Source organism: Tachyglossus aculeatus, chromosome 23 (assembly GCF_015852505.1).
Source record: "Tachyglossus aculeatus isolate mTacAcu1 chromosome 23, mTacAcu1.pri, whole genome shotgun sequence".
Classification (NCBI taxonomy): Eukaryota; Metazoa; Chordata; class Mammalia; order Monotremata; family Tachyglossidae; genus Tachyglossus; species Tachyglossus aculeatus.
The window spans coordinates 836,941-863,983 of NC_052088.1; the positions used below are offsets into that span (position 1 = coordinate 836,941).

Sequence of the window (27,043 nt, forward strand, 5' to 3'; positions counted from 1 at the left end):
GGGAATCCTTCAAGTGAAACTCTATTAAGCCCTGGTAGCCAAAATCACATGTTATTCATTTTTAGAACTTTGCTCTGACTGGCAGGTGGGCTTTGTGGGTTTCATGCCAACTCTGAGACCTCATCCTGCCCTTTGTCCTGAAGATCGTGCTCACTCTGGAGGGTTGTGATCCTCTCTCAGGGGGAGGCCACACAATCATCATCGGCAGGATAATAATTTCATAAAAACAATGGTATATATCCAGCACTCACTGTGCCAAACACTGTGCTAAGTGCAGGGGCTGAGGAACCACATGAGACCAATTTGCTTTGCATTGTAAGCTGGTGGGCTTTCGAAGAGGAGCTCTCAGGTCCTTTTTTGTGTGCGCTGGAGAGAACTTTATTGTCTGGGGTTTTTCCTCCTTTCTCCTGGCTGCTCCATGCCTCCCATCCCGCTGCATTTGCTTATCCACCATTTGCCTCTTCCAGAGGGAAAACAGCTAATTATCATAATTGTGCTGTTCTTTAAACACTTACAATGTGTCAACCACTGTGCTAAGGCCTGGAGTAGTAGATACAATCAGCTGAGACTGTCCCTGGCCCACGAGGGGTTCACAGTCTTAATCCCCATTTTACAGATGAGGTCACTGAGGCACAGAGAAGTGAAGTGACTTGCCCAAGGTCACACAAGCAGATGAGGCAGAGCGGGGATTAGAACCCATGATCTTCTGACTCCCAGGCCCGAGCTCTATTATGCCATGCATTAAGTCCCCATTCTACAAATGAGGAAACTGAGGCACAGACAAGTTAAGAGACAAGTTAAGGGGAGGCAGAGGGGTACCATGGCCAGGAGGCAGAAGGATACCGGGCAGGGAGACAGGGGGACTAGGGCCAGAAGGTAGAGGGGACCCAGGGCCAGATTGGAGAGAGACCCAAAGGGCTGGAGGTAGAAAGAGACCAGAGCCATGAGGCACAGAAAGACCAGGACCAGGAGCTAGAAGAGGATCTACTAAGGGCTAGATCCACTCCAGCCCTTAGTACTTTGCCTGGCACGTAGTAAGCATTTAAAAAATATCACTATTATTATTATTATTATTATTATTCCCACCTGTGATAGCTCCCTTTGGGTCCAGTTCCAATCTGCTGGCATTCAGTCTTGCTGCCTTCTTGGGAGAAGACTGTAAATTCATTATGGGCAGGGAATGTGTCCGCAGATCTTTTCTTACGATATTTGTTAAATGCTTTACTATGTGCCAGGCACCATACTAAGTGCTGGGGAGAGAGCTAATTCTGTTGTATTGTACTCTCCCAAGGACTTAGTACAGTGCCCTGTACATAGTAAGCACTCAATAAATTCCACTGATTGATTGAGATCCTGGGCCTGTAGTCTCGTTCCAGTTTCTCTTACTCAATCAGACAATCAATAGTATCTATTGAGTGTTTTCTGTCTTCTGAGCACTGTACTAAGCACTTGGGAGAGTACGATAGAGTGGGCAATAATAATTGAGGCAATTGTTAAGAGCTTACTATGTGCCAAGCACTGTACAAAGCTCTGGGGTAGATGCAAGATCAACAGGTGCCAAATGAGACTCACAGTCTAAGTAGGGGGGAGAACAAGTATTGAATCCCCACTTTGCAGACGATGGAATTGAGGCACAGAGAATTCAGGTGACTTCCCCAAGGTCACACAACAGGTAAGTGGCAGAGCGGGGATTAGAACCTAGGTTCTCTGACTCCCAGGCCCATGCTCTTTTCACTAGGCCACACTGCTCCTAGACAGCTAGACAGAATCCCTGACCTCAGGAAACTTACAATTTATCAGGAGAGACAGACATTAAAATAAATTACAGGTAATATAGAAATATGTAAATAAGTGGTGTGGTGGTGGGGAGAGTGACTAAGGGCTTAGAAGGTAGACTATAAACTCATTGTGGTCAGGGAGTTTGTTTATTGTTATGTTGTACTCTCCCAAGAGCTTAGCATAGTACTTTGCACACAGTACTCAATAAATGATGATTGATCGAATGAATCACTCAAGTGTATGAGGTTGCTGAGGGAAGGAGATTAGGGTGGGAAAATGACAAATGTGTCCAGGAAGGCTTCCTAGAGGATATATAAACTGTTTAGGGCTTTTAAGATGGAGAGACAGTGGTCTGGCGGATATCCGTGGCTCAGCGGAAAGAGCACAGGCTTTGGAGTCAGAAGTCATGGGTTCAAACCCTGGCTCCGCCAATTGTCAGCTGTGTGACTTTGGGCAAGTCACTTCACTTCTCTGTGCCTCAGTTACCTCATCTGTAAAATGGGGATTAAGACTGTGAGCCCCCTGTGGGACAACCTGATCACCTTGTAACCTCCTCAGCACTTAGAACAGTGCTTTGTACATAGTAAGCACTTAATAAATGCCATCATCATTATAATTATTGTGAAGCAGGGGCAAGATAAACCAGGATATATCTAAAATGCAGAATGGCCTAGTGGAAAGAGCACTCATCTGAGGGTCAGAGGACCTGGGTTCTAATCCAGACTCTGTCAGTGTAGCCTTGGGCAAATCATTTCACTTTTCTGTGCCTCAGGTTTTCTCATCTGTAAAATGGGTTCTAAGACCACAAGCCCTATGTGGGACAGGAAATGTGTCCAACCTTATTAGCTTGTATGTACCCCAGTGCTTAGTGGGAGAAGCAGCATGGCTTAGTGGAAAGAGCACGGCCTTGGGAGTCAGATGTTGTGGGTTCTAATCCTGCTCCACCACTCGTCTGCTGGGTGATCATGGGCAAGCCACTTAACTTCTCTGTGCCTCAGTTACCTCATCTGTAAAATGGAGATTGAGATTGAGAGACTCACACAGGACAACCTGATTACCTTTCATCTAACCCCAGCACTTAGAACAGTGCTTGGCACATAGTAAAAGCTTAACAAATACCATAATTATTATTATTATTATTATTACAGTTCCTGGCACATAGTAGTGCGTAATAAATATTATTTAAAACAACACAGAGTTTCTTTTTCTTATAAGAACAGACATCTTTCTTGTTCGCTCTTTGACTCAGATCCAGTGAGGTTTGTCTGGGTGTAAAGCCAGCCGCCCTCAGCTTGAGATGGTGGTCTTGGCCCTGGGATTGATTTTCATGCTGATTTCCAACTCAAGTTACGGGAACTGAAGCACCATTTTGCCTTTCTGTGTTGTATGTTTGTTTTATGGTATTTGTTAAGTGCTCACTATGTGACAAACATAGTTCTAAGTGCTAGGGTACAAGTTAGTTAGGATGGATAGAGTCCTTGTCCCACATGGGACTCACGGTCTAAGTAGGAGGAAAACCAGGCAATCCCCATTTTACAGTTGAGGAAACTGAGGCCCAGAGAAGCTAAGTGACTTGCCCAAGGTCACAGAGCAGAAAAGTGGTGGAGCCGGCATCAGAACCCTAGTCCTTCTGACTCCCAGGTCAGTACTCTATCCACTCTAAGGAGCTCTCCAATTGTGGTTTACTGATAAGTTGGGTTTGGGGGAGGCCAGCAGTTTTGAGGGACCTGTTTTCCAGTCCCCTTCTCCACCGGAGGCGAGCAACTTACTCCTGGATTGGGGTACCAGGCCTTCCGGCGGGGTTTGCAACAAGTGCTTGCTACATCTTTGGAGACCAGATGACCAATGTACCGCACCACCTACTTGTGGGGCAGTTTCTGGAGGGCAGATATGAGGCACTCCCCAGTCAGTTGGTCTTGAGCCTTAATTGTTTTTCATTAGCAGTGATGGTCCGCACTGAGCCAACCACACTCTCTTGCCCAGTCCCCTGGAAGCTGAAGGCTGGCTTGTGGGATTGTCCGTGAGAGAACGGGGGCAGCCAGTGGCCAGAGAACAGTGTATCCATGCCTACCCTCCCAGCACCAGGCCCTGCTGGACTCATGTCTGCCTTGGCACTGTTGTCAAGTGAGACACTCACATATGCTAGACCAATCATTGGAGCCTTTAAACTTTTTGGTGTGCCCACTGTGGCCAGGGCTGTGGGACCCACACTGGCCTTTTCAACCGTACACTCATACAAATATCAACTTCATATTATAGAAGGGGAAACTGAGGTAGCCAGCATCAGTCTGACCTCTCCCAGGCTAAAAAGTGAGTCTGAGGGAGAAGACAGGTACCAAGAGAACATATTCAACCAGGCTTTTTTAACTGGCACAATTTTATATTATTACCAAAGAAAATCAATAAGGGGATGGGCATGTGTCTTTAAAGGATCCCAGGAAAGGATGGAAGCAGTGTGAAGAAAGTCTAGAGGCTTCCAAATCCCAGAAAGAGGATATATCCGCTTCCTTCTTTCCCTCTTTCTCCAAGGCTGAGATCTCAGAGACCCCCAAGAGAAGCAAGAGACATTATTAATACAGAGAGTTATGCTGGCCCCTTTGACACATTTGCTTTTGAAGAACCTGGAAAAGAAGGCTCTTTGTGTGCATTCAGAATACACTCATTGTACACACAAACAATTAACTCTTCAATCGACTTGCCAGCCCCTTGGAAGTCCAGCCCCACTGCTCCAGACTTCTCTGTCCCCATTCAACCCCGTGAGCACACCAATGTTTTGGGGTTTTTTTTTTTTTTGGTTTTGGTTTTGTTTCGTTTTTGTTTCTAGTTCTGAAAAGTCTTTCCCGAGAACAGTCAGAGCGGATCAACGTTGTCTTCCGGCCGGCATTTATCTTCACCCGCCGGCAAACGTCAATCAGGAATCAAAAAGCCAAACAGAAGAGGCTTTGAATGGTGCCATTGAGGGTCAAAGTGACTTCCAGCTGGTCCGGGCTTGGGGTGGGGGCTCGCTCTCCGGGTAAAGAATTGTGCTGTCACACAAACCCGCCATTTTGAAGGGCTCTCAGAGTCCTTGGCGGGGCTGGGCTTTTTCCTCTGAGTGCACCTGCAGGCTGGGGGAGGGGGTGAACGGTCCCAAGTTGAAGCGCTCAAAAGAGTAGCCACATGCATCCTTATAAACCATCATTAGCCACGCTTCTTGGTTGGGGCAGTTTCCATGTCTACGGAATCGAGCAAGAAACCAAAAGTCCCTGACAGAGCACTTGGGAACAGAGATATTTCTTTGTGATTTCATTTTTCCTCGGACCACATTACCGACCTCTCATCTCCCCACCCCAATCACCCTCCCCTCTGCGTTGCCTGAGAACATTTTTTTAATGGTATTTGTTAAGTGCTTACTATGTGTCAGGCACTGTACTAAGTGCTGGGGTGGGTACAAGCTATCAGGTTGGACAGGGTCCCTGTCCCATGTGGGGATCGTAGTCTTAATTCCCATTTTTCAAATGAGGTAACTGAGGCACACAGAAGTTAAGGGATTTGACAAGGTCACACAGTTGATGAGTAGTGGAAACAGGATTAGAACCCAGGTTCTTCTGAGTCCCAGGCCCGTGCTCTACCCATTAGGCAACTTGGCTTGGGTCTGAGTTCCTTAAGCATCCCATCTCCAGCTCCAAAGCACTTATGCCTGTATTGTGATAGCCTTATCTGTAATTTATTTTAACATCTGTCTCCCCAACTCCATAGTAAGCTCCTTAATGGTAGGGATTGTGCCTGCCAACTAAATTGTATTGTATTCTGCTCATGGAGTAAGTACTCACAGTGCTTGGCACATAGTAAGCGCGTAACAAATACCATAATTATTATTTCTCAGTGAATACTATTAAGAGCAGATGGATTGGTCCAGCCAGGGCAGCTAATTGTACATTTCAGTTGAATGGAAAGAGGTAAAATTAGGGTCAGAGGATAGGGATCCTGTCAAGTCAGTCCATTGAATTTACCGAGGGCTTACTGTGTGCAAAGCACTGTACTAAGCATTTGGGAGAGTACAATATAACAGACACATTCCCTGCCCATATTCAATTATTCCCTAGTAATAATAATAATATAATGGTGTCTAGTAAGCACTTACTATGTGTGAAGCAGAGTGCTAAGCCCTGTCCGTGACTTCCAGGTCAGAGCCTGGCTTGCTGTCTCAGCTTAAGCTGGTCAGGGACCCCAGCCGTTTGACTCTTAGGATATTGTGGGCAGCCCACAGGCTACTGAAGTCCAGATCTGACAGGGGTCTGGGATGGCCTTGCCCATCGTAGAGAGAGGTCAATCAATCAATCAAAGGTGTTTATTGAACACTTCCTGTTTGCAGAGCCCTGTACTGAGCGCTTGGGAGATACATTACCACAGAATTGGTGGACACGTTCCCGGTTCCAAACAAGCTTACGAGAAGAGCGGTCAGCTTGACATATGTCCAGTTAGATGATGCGGTGTCACTTCCTGTGCCCCCATCTTGGGGGCCCTGAGACTTGGGCAGAGACAGTTGGACAGAGAGCCTCAGGGGTGCAAAACGTGGTTCAGTGGCAGGGGAGCAGGGTGTTGGGAGATATCACTGGCCTGGCCTCGGTCTGGCATAGTTCCAGGGATGCCATGGATTTGGCTTCCCTCCCATTACCTGCACTGGCTATTGGAGAGTAAACGGGAGTCATTAGGAGCAAGCGAGAGACACCCCCACCCCAGGCCTGGAAACAGGCACAGGAGGGAGGTCATGTTTATACAGCTGGGCCGTCAGCCCAGCCCCCTCCTGACCCCCTCTGGGGCCAGAGCAGCCATGCTGGAGCTCAGGAAGTAGTCGCTCTGATTGTTGGGGCATGGGTGGGGAAAGGGAGGTTGGGGAGGAGAGATGAGAGATGCGTTCCCTCCTCCCATTCCTCCTTCTCTCCTCCTTCTCCACCTCATCTTCCTCCTCTTCCATCTCCGCCTCCTCCTCTGGTCGAAATACCAGGGCCTCGAAATTCCTGTGGGCTTACAGTTCATCAAGGTCCCCCGGCTGGTGGCTGGCTGTGGACATCTCACTGGCTGACTGCCTTGGGTGACGTGGCTGTGTTTGGAAGCAAAAGAACCAAAGCGTCTTTCTATCTGGTTTTGGCTAAGCATACTGAGGTGGAGAAGGGGTGGCCCTGAAAGGAGCAGGGCTTGGTTTCAGTTACATTGGGAAAATGGGTGGGCCCAAAGTGCCCTTTCATAGCTGCCCTGGCAAGCAGAGACACCTGCTAGTTCTTGTCAGACAGTTCAACGTGGAACAGGGCAGATCTGGCCCAGCAGCGGGACCCTGGGAGTCCTGGTCTCCATCAACCTGTGGGATAGAGCACGAGGCCGCAGCCCCAGATCTATTCCTGCAGCTCCAACCTGGCTCCCACAGAGCTGGGGAAAAGAAACGTGGCCTAGCGCAAAGAGGCTGGCCCTGGGCCTCAGGAGAGCTGGGTTCTAATGCCATCTCTGCCACTTGCCAGCTTGAGTGACCTTGGACCCGTCACTTCACTCCTCTGGGCCTCCACTTCCTCATCTGTAAAATGGGGATTTGTTACTTGTTCTCCCTCTCCCCCTTAACTCTGCGAGCCCCATGCTGGTCAGAGACCACATCTGATCTGATCATATTGTGTTTTCCCCACAATTACAGTGCTTGGCACGTAATAATAATAATAATTATGGAACTAGTTGAGTGCTTACTATATGCCAAGCACTGTCCTAAGCTCCAGGGTAGATACAAGTTATGCAGGTTGGACACAGTCCCTGTCCCACATGGAACTCACACTCTTAATCCCCACTGTACAGGTGAGGGAACTGAGGCCCAGAGAAATTAAGTGACTTGCTCAAGGTCACACAGCAGACAAGTGGCAGAGTGAGGATTAGAACCTACATCCTTCTGACTCCCAGGCCCTTGTTCTATCTGCTAAGTCATGCTGCTTCTCCTTAGTAAATGCTTAACAAATACAGCGCTTAGAACAGTGCTCAGCACTTAGAACAGTGCTTTGCACATAGTAAACACCTAATATATACCATTATTATTAACCTTATTATTATCATTATCATATCTATTAAGTTCTCCCTAAGTAAAAAAATATTATTATAATAGTGATTATTGTTAGATGTGGCCTGCCAGTGTTCTGGGGGCAAGAGCATTGAGGGTGACTCTTTCCTCTCCTCCAGGGACCTGCAGAGTGGTTTCAGGTAAAAGCACTACAATTGCCATTTCCCCATAGTTCTATTATCTCAGCCCCATGGCCGGTCATCATGGCTAAATTTCCCTGGTTGGATGGGGAAGCCAGGAAGGAGCTAGATTTCCTGCCTGGAGTTGCTCCTCCCACCCCCACCCCTGGGCCTCAAGTTCGATTCCCCCAGGCGGGCTAACTTTGACCTTCATGAGGATGACCTTTAAGGAACATTCCCCAGGGAGAGTCAACCCCCTCTGACCCACCCCTGCCAGGTGACTGGGGGGCTAAGACTTGGAGTGGAGAGGGAGTTCTCACTGCTCCAGATTTCATAAACCGTTTGTCCCAGTGAGGATCTTCCGAGAGCGATGAGGCCTTGAATCTCCTCTTGAGACAGTAAGCAAGCCACCGCCATATTTGTTTTGCAGTTGGTCTCACCCCCTCTCCCGTGTCTCTCCTATGTCTCTCTCCCTTTCCTATGCCTGTCAATCCCTCTCTCCTGTGTCTCTCCGTCCCCCTGTGCCTGTCTCGTCTCCTCGTTCTGGACTTGGCCGGGCCTTGTGCAAATCCCAACCATTCAACAGTGCTGGAGAGTAGATAGTATTTACCTCAATAATGGTAGTCTCTTTTCGTTTCTTTTTAACCCTCAATTCAGAGGACGGGTCTAAGCCAACACCCACAATGGAGACCCAGCCAGTGTTTGATGGAGATGGTAAGTTTTCCCCTTCCTCTCACTCCATCCCCCTTCCCTCCCCCTCCTCCTTTCCACTCCCTGCGTTTGGGGTTGGGCAAGGGATTTCCTCAGTTGTTATTTTATAATTTCTTTTCATTCATTCATTTGATCAATCATATTTATTGAGCACTTACTGTGTGCACAGCAATGTACTAAGCACTTCGAAAGTACGATTTGGCAACAGATAGAGACAATCCCTACTCAACAATGAGCTCACAGTCTAGAAGTGGGGAGACAGACAACAAAACAAAACAAGTAGACAGGCATCAGTAGCATCAAAATAAATAAATAGAATTATAGATATAGACACATTATTAATAAAATAAATAGAATTATATATTGTATATACACACAAATACTGTGGGGTGGGGAGGGGTGTAGAGCAGAGGGAGGGAGTCAGGGTGATAGAGGGGAGTAGGAGCAGAGGAAAAGGGGGGATAGGTTTAGGAAGGCCTCTTGGAGAAGGTGAGCTTTCAGTAGGGCTTTGAAGGGGGGAAGTGAGCTAGTTTGGCATATCTGAGGAGAGAGGGCATTCCAGGCAAGAGGTAGGATGTGGGCCAGGGGTCAATGGCGGGACAGGCAAGAATGTGGCACAGTGAGGAGGTTAGCGGCAGAGGAGTGGAGTGTGTGGGCTGGGCTGTAGAATGAGAGAAGTGAGATGAGGTAGGAGACAGCAAGGTAATGGAGAGCTTTGAAGCCAGTAGTGAGAAGGTTTCCCAGTTAAAAAAAGGAAATGTCTCAAGGAGCCTCAGAAAGAGCTTTCAGCTTTCAAGAGTGTATTTCCAACGGCTTTGCTCATCCTCCCTTTCCCTCAGAGTCCTCCAAAAATGCTGCTTGAACTCAAAAATGTACCTGAGGTCAAGATGATGCCTTTCTTGCACTTTCCCAGAGGCCCATTGGACTGTGGGCCTCCTACCAATGAATCCATGGTATTTGCCGAGCTCTTAGTGTGTGCAAACGCAGTGTACTGAGCAGCCCTCCGGCCTGTACATGGACTCTGGCCATGGGTCAACTCATGGGTCAACAGGGGCACATTTCCACTTGCCTTGGCCCTGATTCCTATGGCTATTTCAACCCTGGGGTGGTGGAGTGTTAAACCGTCCTGGTGTGGTTTTGCTCCTGGTCTGGCCCTTTGGTCTCGGTGGGCAGGAAACTTGTCACCAACTGTTATATTAGTCTCCCAATTGCTTAGTAAAGTGTTCTGCTCACAGTGAGTGCTCAATAAATACAACTGACTGATGGATTGATGCTGCCACAGAGCCTGTAGGTTTGGGCCCATCAGAAAGGTTAATCTCTGGGGCCATCTGGGCTGGGGGTGTTTCCTTTTGACTTCTAAATGGTAGTTCCTCTCTGAGGGAGAGTCACGAGGAGAGCCTCATTAGGGGACCCAGCTTTCCTGTCTCCCTTCCAGGGATAACAGTGACTGTCCTGGAGGAGGGTCCCCTGTTCCCCACCCTCAGCCCGGAACCATTGTCACCTCAGAGTTTCTATGACAAGAAAGACAAGAAGTCAAGATGGCGGGGGTGGGGTGGGGAGGAGTTTGAGCTGGCAGCCTGTCAGCCAGCTGACAGCCTGTCATCCCACCCAGGCAGGGGTGGGATGGCGTGGAATGAGGAGAAAAAAGACAGAGGCAGTCACCGGCCTGGGGCAGGAGATGCCAGCTTTGGCCCAAAGCTAGAGGAACCACAGAACCTCAGGGCAGGGCAGGACCTCCTGAAGAAGTGAGTGGGCTCAGCCTGCACCTTGTCCTGCCTCTCTCTCCCTCAACTTGTTTTTGCTCTTCTGTGTTCATTTCTTTCCCTCCTCCATCCAGAAATCACCGCCCCTACCCTGTGGATTAAGCACCTGGTCATCAAAGACTCCAAACTGAATAACACCAACATAAGGAATTCAGGTAAACCCCGCCTGGAATTCTTGATCCTGTCTGCCCCAGAATTTGTACGTATTTGAATGGTAACCTGAAAACAGGTCAGGCAGGAAGAAATGGAGAAGTAGCATTGCCTAGTGGATAGAGCACATGTCCGGGAGTCAGAAGGACCTGGGTTCTAATTCCGGCTCTGTCACTTGTCTGCTGGGTGACCTCAGGAAAGTCACTTCACTTCCCTGGGTTTCAGTCCCCTCATCTGTAAAATGGGCATTAATTAAATTAATTAATTAATTAACTCACTCTTAATCCTGTGAGTCCCGTGTGGGATATGGACTGTGTCCAATCTGATTAGTTTATATCTATCCCAACACTTAGAAGGATGCCTGGCACTTAGAAAGCACTAAACAAATACCTTTAAAAAAGAAAGAAATCAGGCCATGCATACATTCCCCTGCAGTGTGGCTTAGTGGAAAGAGTCAGAAGTCTTGGGAGTCAGAAGACATGGGTTCTAATCCTGGCTCTGCCGCTTGTCTGCTGTGTGACCTTGGGCAAGCCACTTAACTTCTCTGTGCCTCAGTTACCTCATCTGTAAAATGGGGATTAAGACTGTAAGCCCCACGTGGGACAACTTGATTAACTTGTATCTACCCCAGCACTTAGAACAGTGCTTGGAACTTAGTAAACACTTAACAAATACCATTATTATTATTATGTAAAACCTAGATTTAGCATTGCAGATTTGTAGGGGATGGGTGCTGACTGCCATTGGTGATACAGAAAACCTGGCCCATCTCAGGAGGACTAGTCAACTTCTGATACGTATTGCAAGACTGCTCCACATACATTAATCCAAATAAGTGCAAGTGTGTGTGTGTGTGTCTCTGTGTGTGTGTGTGTGTGTGTGCGTGCCTTGTCAAGTCACACTCAAGTATCTGGAGTCTGTGAATCGGGAAACCTCAGTATTCATTCATTCATTCATTCAATCATATTTATTGAGTGTTTACTGTGTGCAGAGCACTGTAGTAAGTCCTTGGAAAGTACAGTTCAGCAATGAAGAGAGACAATTCCTGCCCACAATGGGCTCACAGTCTAGAAGAGGGGAGACAGACATCAAAACAAGTAAATAGGCATCAATAGCATCGATATAAATAAATAGAATTATAGATATATAAACATTATAGATATATATACAAACAGGCATTAATGATAAATGGAATATAAATATTTACATACATACACACGTGCTGTGGGGAGGGGAGGGAGGTAGAGCAAAGGGAGTGAGTCTGGGCAATTGGGGAGGGTTGAGCTGAGGGAAAAAGCACTTAGTACAGTGCTCTGCATACAGTAAGCGCTCAATAAATACGATTGAATGAATGAAAAAAAGGAGGGCTTAGTCTGGGAAGGCCACCTGAAGGAAGTAAGTCTTCAGTTGGGCTTTAAAGGGGGGAAGTGTGTGACTGTTTGGGGAATTTGAGGAGGAAGAGTGTTCCAGGCCAGAGGTAGGATGTGGGCCAGGGGTCGATGGCGGGACAGGCGAGAACGAGGCACAATGAGAAGGTTAGCACCAGAGAAGTGGAGGGTGTGGGCTGGCCTGTAGAAGGAGAGAAGGGGGGTAAGGTAGGAGGGGGTAAGGTGATGGAGAGCTTTGAAGACAATAGTGCGGAGTTTTTGCTTGTTATGGAGGCTGATAGGCAACCACTGGAGATTTAGATGTGTTTGGTGAGGCATCAGGTATCTGATCGGTGTGTTGGGCTCTCTGGGGACGGCCTTCAGGGACCGGAACTAAGTGCATCATCGTGATGTGATGATGATGTGAAAGTCATTTTGCACCTTCCAGTGGGATCTGGGAGCCAGTGTCACTGCGGAAGAGAGGAGGGAGGGCATTCTGGTAGAAAGCGTCACCCCTCGGTGGGGGTTGTACCACTCATCAACACTACTTGCAAGGCTTAGGTCATTTCATCGCTCTCATCTTGGGAAAGGAATCAGGGTTGTGGGCAGCTCAGGGAGACAAGAGGTCCAGAGTGGATTATCTGAGGGAAACCAGATCTGGTCAGAACCATCTTGGATGAAAATCTCCTTTGCCAGTAGACTCTCAGGGCTACCTTGTCCTTGCCCGCTCAGGCCGGCTCAATCCGGTTCCGTCCCCTGATGCGGTGCAAATCCTCTTCAGATGAGCAGTGATGGTGGAGAAACATGGCACAGCTTCCAAAATCAGGTCTATGAGAAGTGGTGTGGCCCAGTGGATAGAGAGGCTTGGCTTGGGAGTAGCCTAGGGTCTTGGGAGTTAGAGGGACCTGTATTTTAATCTGAGCCCTGCCACTTGTTTGCTGTGTGTCCTTGGGCAAATCACTTAACTGAGCTGCAGTTCCTTCATCTGTAAAATGGGGATTAAGATTGTGAGCCCCATGTGGGTCAGGGACTGTGCCTAGCCTGAATAGCTTGTATCTACCCCTGTGTTTAGTACAGTGGCTGGTATATAGTAAGCACTTTATCAAACTTTATCAAACTCCTTAACTTCCATCTTCAACTGCTCACTCTCCACGGGTTCCTTCCCTTCTGCCTTCAAACATGCCCATGTCTCCCCCACCCTAAAAAAACCCCTCTCTTGATCCCACCTCCCCTTCTAGTTATCGCCCTATCTCCCTCCTACCCTTCCTTTCCAAACTCCTAAAACGAATCATCTATATGCACCACCCTGAATTCCTCAACACCAACTCTCTCCTCGACCCCCTTCAATCTGGCTCCCATCCCCTATGCTTCACTGAAACTGCCCTCTTGAAGGTCACCAATGACCTCCTTCTTGCCAAATCCAATGGCTCCTACTCTATCCTAATCCTCCTCAACCTCTCAGCTGCCTTCGACACTGTGGACCACCCTCTTCTCCTCAACATGCACTCCAACCTTGGCTTTACAGACTCCGACCTCTCCCGGTTCTCCTCTCATCTCTCCGGCCGTTCATTCTCAGTCTCCCTTGCAGGCTCCTCTTTTGCCTCCCATCCCCTTACGGTAGGGGTTCCTCAAGGGTCAGTTCTGGGTCCCCTTTTGTTCTCTATCTACACTCACTCCCTTGGTGAACTCATTTGCTCCAACGGCTTGAACGATCATCTCTACACTGTCACCCAAATCCACATCTCCGCTCCTGCTCTCTCTCCCTCCCTCCAGGCTTGTGTCTCCTCCTGCCTTCGGGACATCTCCATCTGGATGTCTGCCCGCCTTCTAAAACTCAATATGTCCAAGACTGAACTCCTTATCTTCCCTCCCAAACCCTGCCCTCTCCCTGAATTTCCCATCACTACAGACGGCACGACCATCCTTCCCGTCTCACAAGCCCGCAACCTGGGTGTCATTCACCTCACACATCCAATCCGTCAGCAAAACCTGCCGGTCTCACCTCCACAACATCACCAAGATCCGCCCTTTCCTCTCCATCCAAACCGCTACCTTACAGGTTCAATCTCATCCTGTCCCAACTGGATTACTGCATCAGCCTCCTCTCTGATCTCCCATCCTCCTGTCTCTCCCTACTTCAGTCTATACTTCTCTCTGCTGCCCAGATCATCTTTATACAGGAACACTCTGGGCACGTCACTCCTTTCCTCAAAAATCTCCCGTGGCTGCCTGTCAATCTATGAATCAAGCGAAAACTCCTCACTCTCAGCTTCAAGGCTCTCCATCCCCTTGCCCCCTCCTACCTCACCTCCCTTCTCTCCTTCTACAGCCCAGCCTGCACCCTCTGCTCCTCTGCCACCACTAACCTCCTCACTGTACCTTGTTCTTGCCTGTCCCACCGTCGACCCCTGGCCCACGTCCTTCCCCTGGCCTGGAATGCCCTCCCTCCACACAGCTGCCAAACTAGCTCTCTTCCACCCTTCAAAGCCCTACTGAGAGCTCACCTCCTCCAGGAGACCTTCCCAGACTGAGCCCCCTTTTTCTTCTCCTCCTCCCCATCCCCCCAACCCTACCTCCTTCCCCTCCCCACAGCACTTGTATATATTTGTACAAATTTATTACTCTATTTATTTTACTTGTACATATTTACTATTCTATTTATTTCATTAATGATGTGCATATAACTTTAATTCTATTTGTTCTGATGATTTTGATACCTATCTACATGTTTTGTTTTGTTGTCTGTCTCCCCCTTCTAGACTGTGAGCCCGTTGTTGGGTAGGGACCGTCTCTATATGTTGCCGACTTGTAGTTCCCAAGCTCTTAGTAAAATGTTGTGCACACAGTAAGCGCTCAATAAATGCAATTGAATGAATGAATGAAAATACAATTATTAATAATAGTAATAATAATATCAAAAAAGATCCATACCCTTCAACTCCAACCCTCTCCTCTTCTGGTTGTGGTGGCCTCCTGGCTCATTTAAGTTTCTGTGAGTCACCTGGCCAATTTGCCCAGCTGAGTAATGTCAGATTTTCCTAGTTTTTTCCAGAGACCAGAGGATTTTCCACAATCGGGAAAGGTCAATGACCCAGGGGGACTTCCTGAGTCAAATGCTGGCCCGGCTCCCTCCTCTCCAGTCCTCTTTATGCAAAGTCATGACAATTTAAAATGATATTTGTTAAACGCTTACTTTGTGCCAAGAACTGGGGAACATAAAATATCATTGGATGGGACATGGCCCATCCAGTCCAAATGGGGAGGACAGGCATTTAATCCCCATTTTGCAGATGAGGCAACAACTGAGGCCCAGAGTAGTGAAATGCCATGCCCAAGGTCACACAGCAAACAAGTGGCAGAGCTGGGATTAGACCTCAGGTCCTTCTGACTCCCAGGCCAGTGCTCTATCCACTAGTCAACGCTGCTTCACACTGCTGGTGTTGAACCTTCTCCCTGGCTTCCAGGATCAGGTCTGGCAACTGTCAGAGAGTGAGCCTCTAATGTTTTTTTTTTTTTTTAAATATCCCTGCCTATTTTCTTTGAAGTCTGCCTCGGGCAAGTTGGGCTAAGAGAGGGAGTTCTCAAGAATTAAGCCCCAGCAGTGGAGTCAAAGACCTTGCTTCTTTTTGACGGTTCCTTGGACCTTCTTGAACAAGCTCGACTTTGCCAATGATATATACTTCACATCTCCCTCTGAAGCCCCACAAGTGACACAGCCTGGAAAGAGCCATTGGCTCTCTCATCCTTCTGCCAGCCAGTCCCTGCTGTCCAACTGGCTTCGACTGCTGCTGCCCCCATTCATTCATTCATTCATTCAATTGTATTTATTGAGTGCTTACTGTGTGCAGAGCACCGTACTAAGTGCTTGGGAAGTACAAGTTGGCAACATATAGAGACGGCCCCTACCTGACAACGGGCTCACAGTCTAGAAGGGGGAGACAGACAACAAAACAAAACATGTGGACAGGTGTCAAGTCGTAAGAACAAATAAAATTAAAGCTAAGTGCACATCATTAACAAAAGAAATAGAATAGTAAATATGTACAAGTAAAATAAATAGAGTAATAAATCTGTACAAACATATATACAGGTGCTGTGGGGAGGGAAAGGAGGTAGGAGAGGAAAAAAGGGGCACAGTCTGGGAAGGCCTCTTGGAGGAGGTGAGCTCTCTGCTGTTGCTGGGCTGCTGGGTTGCTGGTCTGAGGCCACCGCTCCGTCCCCCAGGTCTGGGCTGACAGCCTGTAAGGAAACCACAGGGTGATGTAATGAGCGGAGGCCTGGAAAAATAAATAGCTCTCGGGGAAACCAGCAGAAGCTGCCATCAGCAAATACCCTCCAGCCACCTGGAGCTGCGGGCATGATGTGATCGAGAGGAAGAGTGAGTCAGTCGGGATTGTTAGCACCCGAGGACAGGTTGGGACCAGTGTGTTTTTCATATCACGTTGTTTATTTCTCAGACCTGCCACCCAGATGGCCGTCCGTCCGCCCCATGCATCTGTCTGTCCAGCTGCGGCTTGCGGGGGAGGTAGGGCAGCCGGCTCAAGGACTCTCCCCCGGCTGCAGCTCCCGGGCACCAGAGCCCTTCTGGCTCCTCAGATTTTCCCTCCGTGGAACAAAGCTGTAAACAAGGCTGGAGACACCCTTTTGGTCATTCCCCTGGTCCATTTTTTGCCTTGTCTGTTGTTCGGCTTCGTGTGTCTGCCTCGCCCTGACGGGTGGTTGGGTGATGGGTGAAGGGGCGTGGGTGGGGGGTGCCTGAGTAGAGTGGAAAGTAGATGGTTGGGTGGTGGATGGCGAGTTGAATTCTCACCCTTCCTCTAGCACTGTCCCTCCTCACAGCTTTCTTCTGGTAAGCAGCGTGACATTATAGAAAGAACGTGGGCCTGAGAGTCAGAGGACCTAGGTTCTAATCTTGGCAATACCAATGGCAAGTTATTTAACAGCTCTGTGACTCCATTTCCTCATCTCTGAACTCAGTTTTTGTTCTCATAGTTAATAATAATAACAGTGATGTTATTTGTTAAGCGCTTACTATGTGCAAGCACTGTTCTAAGTGCTGGGGGGATATAAGGTGATCAGGTTGTCCCATGTAGGGTTCACAATCTTAGTCCCCATTTTAAAGATGAGGGAACTGAGTCACAGGGAAGTTAAGTGACTTGGCCAAAGTCACACAGCTGATAAGTGGCGGAGCTGGGATTAGAACCCACAATCTCTGACTCCCAAGCCGATGTTCTTTCTACTAAGCCACGCTGCTTCTCTAAAATTAAGCACTTACTATGTGCCAAGCACTGTTCTAAGCACTGGGGTATATACAGTGTAGTCAGTTTGTCCCACCTGGGGCTCACAGTCTTAATCCCCATTTTACAGATGAGGTAACTGAGACACAGAGAAGTTAAGTGACTTGCCCAAAATCACACAGCTTATGAGTGGCAGAGCCAGGATTAGAACCCACGACCTCTGACTCCCAAGCCCGGGCTCTTTCCACTAAGCCATGCTGTTTCTCCCGCTAAGCCACGCTGCTTCTCCTTAGACTGTGAGCCCCATGTGGAACAGGGACTGTGTCCATCTTTATGTTGTATCTACCCCAGCGCTCAGTACAGTTTTTGTCACATGGTAAGCACTTAACAAGTACCGTTTGAAAAACCCCAACAAAACAGGGGGTCTGAAGGGGATTGTTTCTTCATTCCTGACACCAAGGGAGAGAGGGAAGAAAGGAGGGAGGGAGGGAGGGCTTTTGGCAGGCTTTGGAGGCCAGAGTAGGTTACACACCTCTTATTTCCCTGCCTTCCAACCTCCACCCCTGCACACAAACAAGTCTGCCTGCTAAGGCGTCATGTTTAGCAATCCCTCATCAGCCCATTGTCTTGGGTTTTTTTATGGTATTTGTCAAGTGCTTACTATGTGCCAAGCTCTGTGCTAAGTGCTGGGGTAGATACAAGCTACTCAGGTTGGACACAATCCACGTCCCATGTGGGGCTCACGGTCCCTAATCCCCAATGATTATCGGTCATAATCCCCATTTTACGGGTGAGTGAACTGAGGCCCTGAGAAGAGAAGTGACTTACCCAAGGTCACACAGCAGGCAACTGGTGGAGCCGGGATTAGAACCAGGTCTTTCTGACTCCGAGGCCCATGCACTGTCTGCTAGGCCATGCTGCTTCTTTCTCCCCGCTGCTCTGGAGATGGGTAAAATGTTTTGCCGACTTTGCAGGCAAGGAAACTGAGGACCAGAAAAGGGAAATAATTTTCAAAGGGTCATGCAACCCATGGGCCAGCTGTGATCAGAATACACTAGCCCCAGGTCTCTCCATCAGTTGCCAAATTTAACCCAGAGGTTGTCGGGTTTAACCCTGTACATACTGAACTCTATACTTCAGTGGGGTCAGTGGGTTTGTGGAAGTCAATGTAAACTGGGTTACGGTTCTGTTAACCAGGCTTTAGCAGTAGTAGTAATAGTAGTAATAGGAGACTGTAAGCTCGTTATGGGCAGGGAATTTATCTGCTAATTCTGTTGTATTGCACTCTCCCAAGCACTTACTACAGTGCTGTGCACATCGTAAGTGCTCACTAAATTCCATTGATGGATTGTTAGTGGTAATGATGATAGTGGTAGTCCGAATATTTACTGAGTGCCCCCTTGATGTCTTTTTCCTTGCCCACAATGAGATTATAATAATAATAATAATAATGGAATTTGTTAAGCACTTACTATGTGCAAAGCACTGTTCTAAGTGCTGGGGAGATTACAAGGTGATCAGGTTGTCCCACGGTGGGTGCACAGTTTTAATCCCCATTTTACAGATGAGGTAACTGAGGCACAGAGAAGTTAAGTGACTTGCCCAAAGTCACACAGCTGACAGTTGGCGGAGCCGGGATTTGAACCCGTGACCTCTGACTCCAAAGCCCATGCTCTTTCCACTGAGCCACGCTGGTCAAAGACACTGCCCCTTTTTGAGCTGCTGCCACCCTTGCTCCCAAAGAGGGGGACAGTCACTCATCTGCTGGAGAGAGGAGGAATTAGAGAATGTCTTTGCATGGGCCAAACAGCACTGTGGGCTGGGGGGGAAGCTTAGTGGAGGAGCAAGAGGGTCAGGGGCTGGGGGTCTCTGGGGAAGCAGGAGAGGCCTCGAGTTTAGCCTTGCTAGGATTCTCCATGAGAATAAACTCAGAGGCCAGAAGAAGGCAGACTGATTGAATCTAAAACTGGAGAGTTTTACCTAGCCAGTGCCTTAGGGACGGAGCTGACTAGCAGGTTCCGGTCTCCCCAGAGAAGTTCCCCTGTCTACGCGCACTTCGACTTCAGAATTCCAGAAGCCTACTGTCGCCATAATGTTCTGGACTGGGTATCCTTCCAGTCCATCCTGTCTCCCCATTCTGAATTAGCTGAATTGGGTGATGGGTGATGGAGTCCATTTGCTAGTGGAATTGGGCTTCTCTGCACAGCTCCAGGAAGCCGGATCAAGGGCCTTGTCTCTGGTGACTTTTCAGTTTTCTCTCTTGCCTTGTCTCTTGACCGCTGGCATTTTAGAGTGGAGTTTTGAGGCCACAGTTAGCCCCGCTCTGGCCAGAGCCCAGACACCCTGGGTGACTTTTGGCATTGAACCTGAGCCTCTCCAGAGTCCAAGCAGTGAGCGGGTGGAGGAAAAGCTTTGGGGGACAGGAGAAGAGGGTGAGGAGAGTCAGGGGTCCGGCCAAGACCACAAGTAAATGGTGACTACAAGGTGGCCTAGGGGAAAGACCATGGGCCTGGGAGTCAAAGGACCTGACTCCGCCACATATCTGCTTGTGTGACCTTGAGCTAGTCACTTCACTTCTCTGGGCCTTAGTTACCTCATCTGCAAAATGGGGATTGACACTGTAAACCCTAGGTGGGACAAGGACTGCGTCTGACTTTGTGGTAGACCTTGTATCTACCACAGCGTTTAGAACAGTGCTTGAAAATACTATTATTATTATTATTATTATTATTACTGTGACTATATCACAGAGGAGAACAGACCACTGGGGACTGGTTAATCTCTCCCGCGAAGAGGTGCAAAACAAGCAAGGGGGAAAAATAACTCAGCCCAAGAATCTGCATGCGGCCATAGCTTCTGAGATCTGGTGTGGCTAGACAAATAAACCAATGCCAGCTCTCAATGTCATGAAATAAATCCAGTCTACCACTGGATCTCACTTCCCCACCCCACCAAGCCCTGCCCAGATCCTTCCCCTGGCCTTCCATAAAAGAAAACAAATTACACCACGCTGTCCCAATGCAGACTCCCCCTCTAACGCTCCACTTCGCACATGAACACACACACACACACACACACACACACACACACACACACACACACACACACACACACACACACGTGGTCCCCACGCTCGGGCATCCAAGAGATGCACCGTGGCTAGCAAAGAGGTGGGGGAGGGAAGAGGAGCCCTTGGGATTTGGTTGAAAACCAAACTAAGGAAAACTGGGAGCTTTTCTTTCCTGATGGAGTTGATTTGGGGAGGGGAGGATGGCGGGGGTTGGCTCTGGGCAGCGAGGTACACAACCCTCACAGACGTTTGCAAACAGAAATATGTCTGGAGGATCTCATATCTACTCCAGCACTCAGAACAATGCTTGACACATAGTAAGTACTTAACAAATATAATAACAATAATAATGGATCTGCCTTAATAATAGTTGTGATATTTGTTAAGCACTTACTACGTGCCAAACACTGAATTAAGTATTGGGGAAGGTACAAGATAGTCAGGATACACACACACACACACAAACACACACACATACGTGTTGTTCAACATGGAGATGTGATCAGGTGTTTTAATAACCAGGGCTTCAATATCATTTTTCAGTCAGTGGGTAAATGGTTAATAAGTAACCCTCGGTTGCATCGAAGTTAACTGTGGGCTAAAAATACACTTCAAAGGGAAGACTGCCCATGATGAACTTGTAATCTAAAGAGACAAAGCAGACTGGCACTTATTCAGTGTCAACATTATTTTCTGAGCATCTGGGTTAAGTTTGGGGAACAAGCAACAGAAGTGAAAACTAAATTCCTGACCTCTAGGAATTTACTAGCTAATATTTGGGAGGCTTATTATTATTATGATTATTAGGTATTGTTATCATTATGAATAGTTATTGTTATTAATAAAAATTGTTTCTGCTAAGCATTTCTTGCCAAATACTGAACTAAGCTCTGGAGTAGAAACAAGCCAGCCAGTTCAGACACTGTCTCTGCTTACATGGGACTCTCAGTTTAAGGGGGAGGGAGAACCATACTCAATACCCAATTTCCAGGTGAAAAAACTATGGCACAGATAAGTTAAAACACTTGTCGAAGTTCACACAGCAGGTGTGTGGCAGAACTGGGATTAGAACCCAGATCTCCTGATTCCAGGCCCATGCTCTTTTCATTAGGTCACATTGCTTCTCTGTGTGAAGGATGAAATATGTTCAGATAGAAAATCAAAAGGAACTGAGAGTACCAAGTAACACCACCTCCACATGCGCATTGGACCCCGTTCCTTCACGCCTTTTAAAAACTCTCGCCCCTTCCCTCCTTCCCTCCTTAACTACCATCTTTAACTCTCCAATGGCTTCTTCTCCACCGCCTTCAAACATGCCCACGTCTTCCCCATCCTAAAAAAACCCTCCCTTGACCCCACAGCCCCTCCAGTTATTGCCACATCTCCCTCCTACCTTTCTTCTCCAAACTCTTTGAGTGAGTCGTATACACTCGCTGGCTCAAATTCCTCTCCTCCAACTCTCTTGTTGACCCCCTCCAACTCTCCCGTCGACCCCCTCCAATCTGGCTTCCTCCCCCTTCACTCCACTGAAACTGCCCTCTCAAAGGTCACCAATGGTCTCCTTCTTACCAAATCCAATGGCTCCTACTCCATCTTAATCCTCCTCGACCTCCCAGCTGCCTTTGACACTGTAGACCATCCCCTTCTCCTCGTTATGGTATCCAACCTTGGTTTCACTGACCCCATCCTGTCCTCATTCTCCTCTTATCTCTCTAGCTGTTCATTTTCAGTCTCCTTCATGGGCTCCTCCCCACCTTCCCATCCCCTAACTGTAGGGCCCCCTCAAGGTCCAGTTCTCGGTCCCCTTCTATTCTCCATTTACACTCACTCCCTTGGAGAATTCATTCACTCCCATGGCTTCAACTACCATCTCTATGTGGATGACACTACATCTCCTCCCATGGTCTCTCTCCCTGCTTCCAGGCTCGCCTCTCCTCCTGCCTTCAGGACATCTCTAATTGGATGTCCTCCACCAACTCAAACTCAACATATCCAAGGCAGAGCTCCTCATCTTTCTGCTCAAACCCTGTCCTCTCCCTGCCTTTCTCATCAGTGTAGATGGCACAACCATCCTTCCCATCTCACAAGCTCACAACCTTGGTGTCGTCTCTTATTCACCTCACATATCTGATCCATTACCAAATCCTGTCGGTCTCACCTTCACAACGTCACCAAGATCCTCCCTTTTCCCTCCATCCAAACTGCTACCACAATCACTCATCCTATCCCGACTGGATTACTGCATCAGCCTCCTTTCTGACCTCCCAAGCACCCACCTCTCCCCACTTCAGTACATATTTCACCCTGCTGCCTGGATTATCTTTCTACAGAAATGTTCAGGGTATGTCCCCGTCCCCCCCGCAAAAAAAACTCCAGTAGTTGCCTCCGTATGAAGCAAAAACTCCTCACTGTTGGCTTCAAAGCTCTTCGTCACCTTGCTCCCTCCTACCTCACCTCCCTTTTCTCCTTCTACATTTCAGCCTGCACACTCTCCTCCTCTGGTGAGAACCTTCTCACTGTGCCTCGATCTTGCCTTTCTTGCTGCCAAGCCCTGGCCCACATCATACCTCTGGCCTGGAATGCCCTCCCTCCTCAAATCCACCAAGCAATCACTCTTCTCTGCTTCAAAACCCTACTGAAGGTGCACCTCCTGCAAGAGGCCTTCCCAGACTAAGCTCTGCTTTTCCTTATCTCCCCCTCCCACATCACCATGATTCACGGTCTTTGCTCTTCCCCCCACCCTGGCCCACAGCACTTATATATATGTATATGTATACATCTTTAATTCTATTTGTTTATATTGATGCCTGTTTACTTGTATGGATGCCTGTCTCCCCTGCCTAGACTTTGAGCCTGTTGTGGGAATGGATTGTCTCTCTTTATTGCTGTACTGTACTTTCCAAGCTCTTAGTATAATGACCTGCACACAGTAAGCACTCAATAAATACAATTGAATGAATGAATGAATGAATGAGTGGGGAATGGGTCCTTATAGGTAGGATAATGAGTAGGACTAATCCAGCAAACTTCCTGGAAAAAGTGGGGCTTGAGTTAAAATCTAAAGGGAGAGAGAGAACTAGAAACACCATTTATTGTCTGGCAGCATTTACCCTTTGGACTGTTTGAGATTTTGCTATTGAGTTGTCATCACTGATATTATCCCATTTCTCTTCCCTCCAATCGTCTGGGAGCTAAACATTATTGGAGAAACATCATCTCTTCCCTGCTCCAAAGCAGTGGAAACTCCCTCCGGACAGAAGTAGGTAGATTTCTTCCAAAGACGCCTCCTTCGTGGGCAGCTGGAAATGGTGGCAGGCTTGAAATATTCGTTGATCTCCTTGGAAATTTAGATGTTCCTGGGTCCCCATGAAGTTCAGCAACAAATTTCACTCCACTTTGCTTTAACCCTCTACACCAAGTTTGTGTGCGAGTGTGTGCATGCAGACAATGCCTTAATCAATCCCTCTTCCATAACTGTCTATATCATCCAAGTCCTTCTAGCTTGGTTCCTGTCCCTGCCCATAACAAGCTTACAGTCTAGAGGGCTGCACACAGAAAGCACTCAATAAATATGATTGATTGATTGATATTTTCCCCACTGCTTAGCAAATGCCATGATCATTGTTATAATAATAATAATAATGATAGCATTTATTAAGTGCTTACTATGTGCAAAAGCACTGTTCTAAGCGCTGGGGAGGTTACAAGGTGATCAGGTTGTCCCACGGCGGGCTCACAGTCTTCATCCCCATTTTACAAATCCCCATTTTATTAGGGAAGTTTCACTTACTGTCCAGGTTTGGGGAACTCCATTGAGTATTAGGTGGGAGCCAGTGTCTGCTGGCAATCCCCAAATGGGAGATTATTTTTCCGAATGGCAGGGGATCAATCAATCAAAAGTATTTAGTGAGTGCTTACTGTGCACAGCACTGTAATAAACACTCGGGAGAGTACAACACAACAATATAGCAGACACATTCCCTGCACACAGTGAGCTTACATTCTAGAGAGAGAGACAGACATTAATATAACTAAATAAATTATGAATATGGACATAAGTGCCGTGGGGCTAGGATTTTGAATGAATAAAGTGAGCAAATCAGGGTGACGCAGAAGGGAGTGGGAGAAAAGGAAATGAGAGCTTAGTCAGGGAAGGCTTCTTGGAGGAGATGGGCCTTCAATAAGGTTTTGAAGGTGGGGAGAGTGATCATCTGTCGGATATAAAGAGGGAGGGCGTTCCAGGCTCAGAGGCAGGATGTGGGCAAGAGGTTGTCAATGAGATAGATGAGACTAAGGAACAGCGAGTTGATTGGCATGAGAGGAGCGAGGTATGCGGGCTGCATTGTAGTAAGAGACTATTGAGGAGGAGGAGCCAGGGTGATTGAATGCCTTAAAGCTGATAGTAAGGAGTTTCTGTTTGATGCGGAAGTGGATGGGCAATCACTGAAGGTTCTTGAGGAGTGAGGAAACATGGACTGAATGTTTTTGAGGTAGCCTGATCCGGGCAGCAGAGAGAAATATGGACTAGAGTAGGGAGAAACAGGAGGCAGGGAGGTCAGTAAGAAGGCAAATTCAGTAATAAGACAGGATAGAATAAATGCTTTGACTACTGTAGTAACGGTTCGGATGGAGAGGAAAGAATGGATTTTAGCAATGATGGGAAAATTGAATCAACAGGATTTAGTGATAGATGGAATATGTAGGGGAAATTCACATCCCCCTGCCTGTGGATAGAGACCACGACCAAGCCCTGGACCTGCCTGGGATCAGGTCATCCTGTTTCTGCCTGAGATAAGGAGAGGCACATATTGGTTGTGCCATTTCTGTCAATCTTTTGGATTACCATGGCACTTTCTTCAAGAAGCCAAAAAGATGTCTCTCAAAACTCTGGGCTATCCAGCCCCCCGTCACCAGCTGGGAAAAGTTGAAAAACAGAAGGAATTATTTTCTAGAAGTCCCCTAAAAATATCAAAACCATAGTCCTGGCAGAGATATTCTTCCAGCCATTTGGGTCATCTTTTGTTCTTGGTTTTCATATCTTTCCTTATTTCTAGCTTCAGCAGGTTGGCTAGGCTATTCTTTGGACATTCCAGGCAGAGGGTTACAGTGTGTTAAATGAAAAGCCATCTCTCTTGTTCTTCCCTTAATTAAGCCTTTCAGCTGCTTGCAATGAAGCCTTGGAAAATGACAAGAGACAACTCTACAAGTCTCTGGGGATTGGGAGCCTTGAGGTTGTTTCTCTAAGTTTCCATGAAATTATGGAACTGCTCTCACCTGTCCAAGATAGTGCAGAGAGCCTTTCTGCTCTCGCTTGCCTTGTTATTCCTGGCGGGGAGAAAGAGCCAAACTTTTTAAACCCTTCCCCCTCCAGGTGAAATTTCTTGCCACCAAGCAGGGGCATTGAATATTTAAGCCATTTAGCCTCAGTGGCAGCCTACCCTCAGTCTTCAGGTTTTCTCTAATGAAATTGGGTAGAAGAGATCTAGTTGGATCCATTTTTCATTAAGGTTGATAACTGGGCTTAGCTACTTAGTTACTTAGCTTCAGGCTGGACCAGGTTTAGGACAGAGTTACTAGGCCATATACTGTTTGTATGGTTTTGTTTTGCTGTTATGGTATCTTGTAATGAAAAAGTCCAGTTTGTTGAAGCTTTGTTCTGGAACGAGCACTAGCATATTTGGAGCATGAAGGAGACATTTCAGGAGTTCAAAGATTTAGCATCTCCCAGGAGAAGTCTGAAGTTACATATCAGTCAATCAACCAACCAGTCAATGAAAATCAACCGATAAATCAGTGATGTTTATTGAGTACTTACAGTGTGTAAAGCACTGTACTGATAGCTTGGTCAAGTACAATACAGTAGAGTTGGTAGACCCTATCTTTGCCCATAGGGAGCTTATAGTCTACAGATGCACTTATACTGTATGTACCAGCGCTTAGAACAGTGCTTGGCAAATAGTAAGCGCTCAACAAATACCATAGTAATAATAATTATTATTATTATCAGCCTGCACCATTGCAGTCATGGTAGTGGAAGTGGTAGTAGAAGTAAGGATAATGATAATAATCGTGGTTATTTGGTAAGCGCTCACTGGGTGCCAAACACTTTACTAAACACTGGAGTAGATACAAGATAATCAGGGTGGACACAGTACCTGTCCCCCATTGGGCTCACCATCTAAAAGGGAGTGAGAGAAAGCATCTTATCCCCATTTTACAGATGAGGGAACTAAGGCCCAGAGAATCAATCAATCATTCAATCATTATTGAGCACTAACTATGTGCAGAGCACTGTACTAAGGGCTCAGGAAAGTTTAGCACAACAACAGACACATTCCCCACCCACAAGAAGCTTTCAGTCTAGAGGGGAAGACAGACATTAATGGAAATAATTTAATTACAGAGGAGTTAAGCAACTTGTCTGAGGTCACACTGCAGGCAAGTGGTGGAGCTAGGAATAGAACCCAGTCCTCTGACTCCCAGGCTTGTGCTCTTTCCCTTAGGCCATGCTGCTTAGTAATAATGCTATTTACTGAGCACCTGCTGAAGGCAGCACACTGTAGTAGGGGCTTGGACAATAGAGGATAAGCAAGTATCAGGTTCCTTGCCTTTCTGGAACTTACATTCTAATGGGTCCCCATCAGCCCTTCTCGCCTGGAAGTTGGACCACTGCTCTACTAGCAGGAATCACTGAGTAATGTAGGTTTGTTCATTTATTCGTTCATTCAATCGTATTTATTGAGCACTTACTGTGTACAGAGGACTGTACTAAGC

At 47.4% G+C, this 27,043-nt stretch overlaps 1 protein-coding gene across 4 annotated transcripts in view; it reads left to right on the top strand.

Moving 5' to 3' along the window:
* SMOC1 (SPARC related modular calcium binding 1) overlaps positions 1–27,043 on the top strand; it is a 168,996-nt gene that overhangs the window by 115,693 nt on the left and 26,260 nt on the right. For 3 of the 4 annotated variants that reach the window (XM_038765635.1, XM_038765638.1, XM_038765639.1), the window contains exons 6-7: positions 8,596–8,685; positions 10,520–10,600. In XM_038765635.1, coding sequence (XP_038621563.1) covers positions 8,596–8,685; positions 10,520–10,600 — 171 coding nt within the window. The remainder of the gene's footprint in view (positions 1–8,595; positions 8,686–10,519; positions 10,601–27,043) is intronic. The other variant, XM_038765636.1, reaches the window with a different exon arrangement.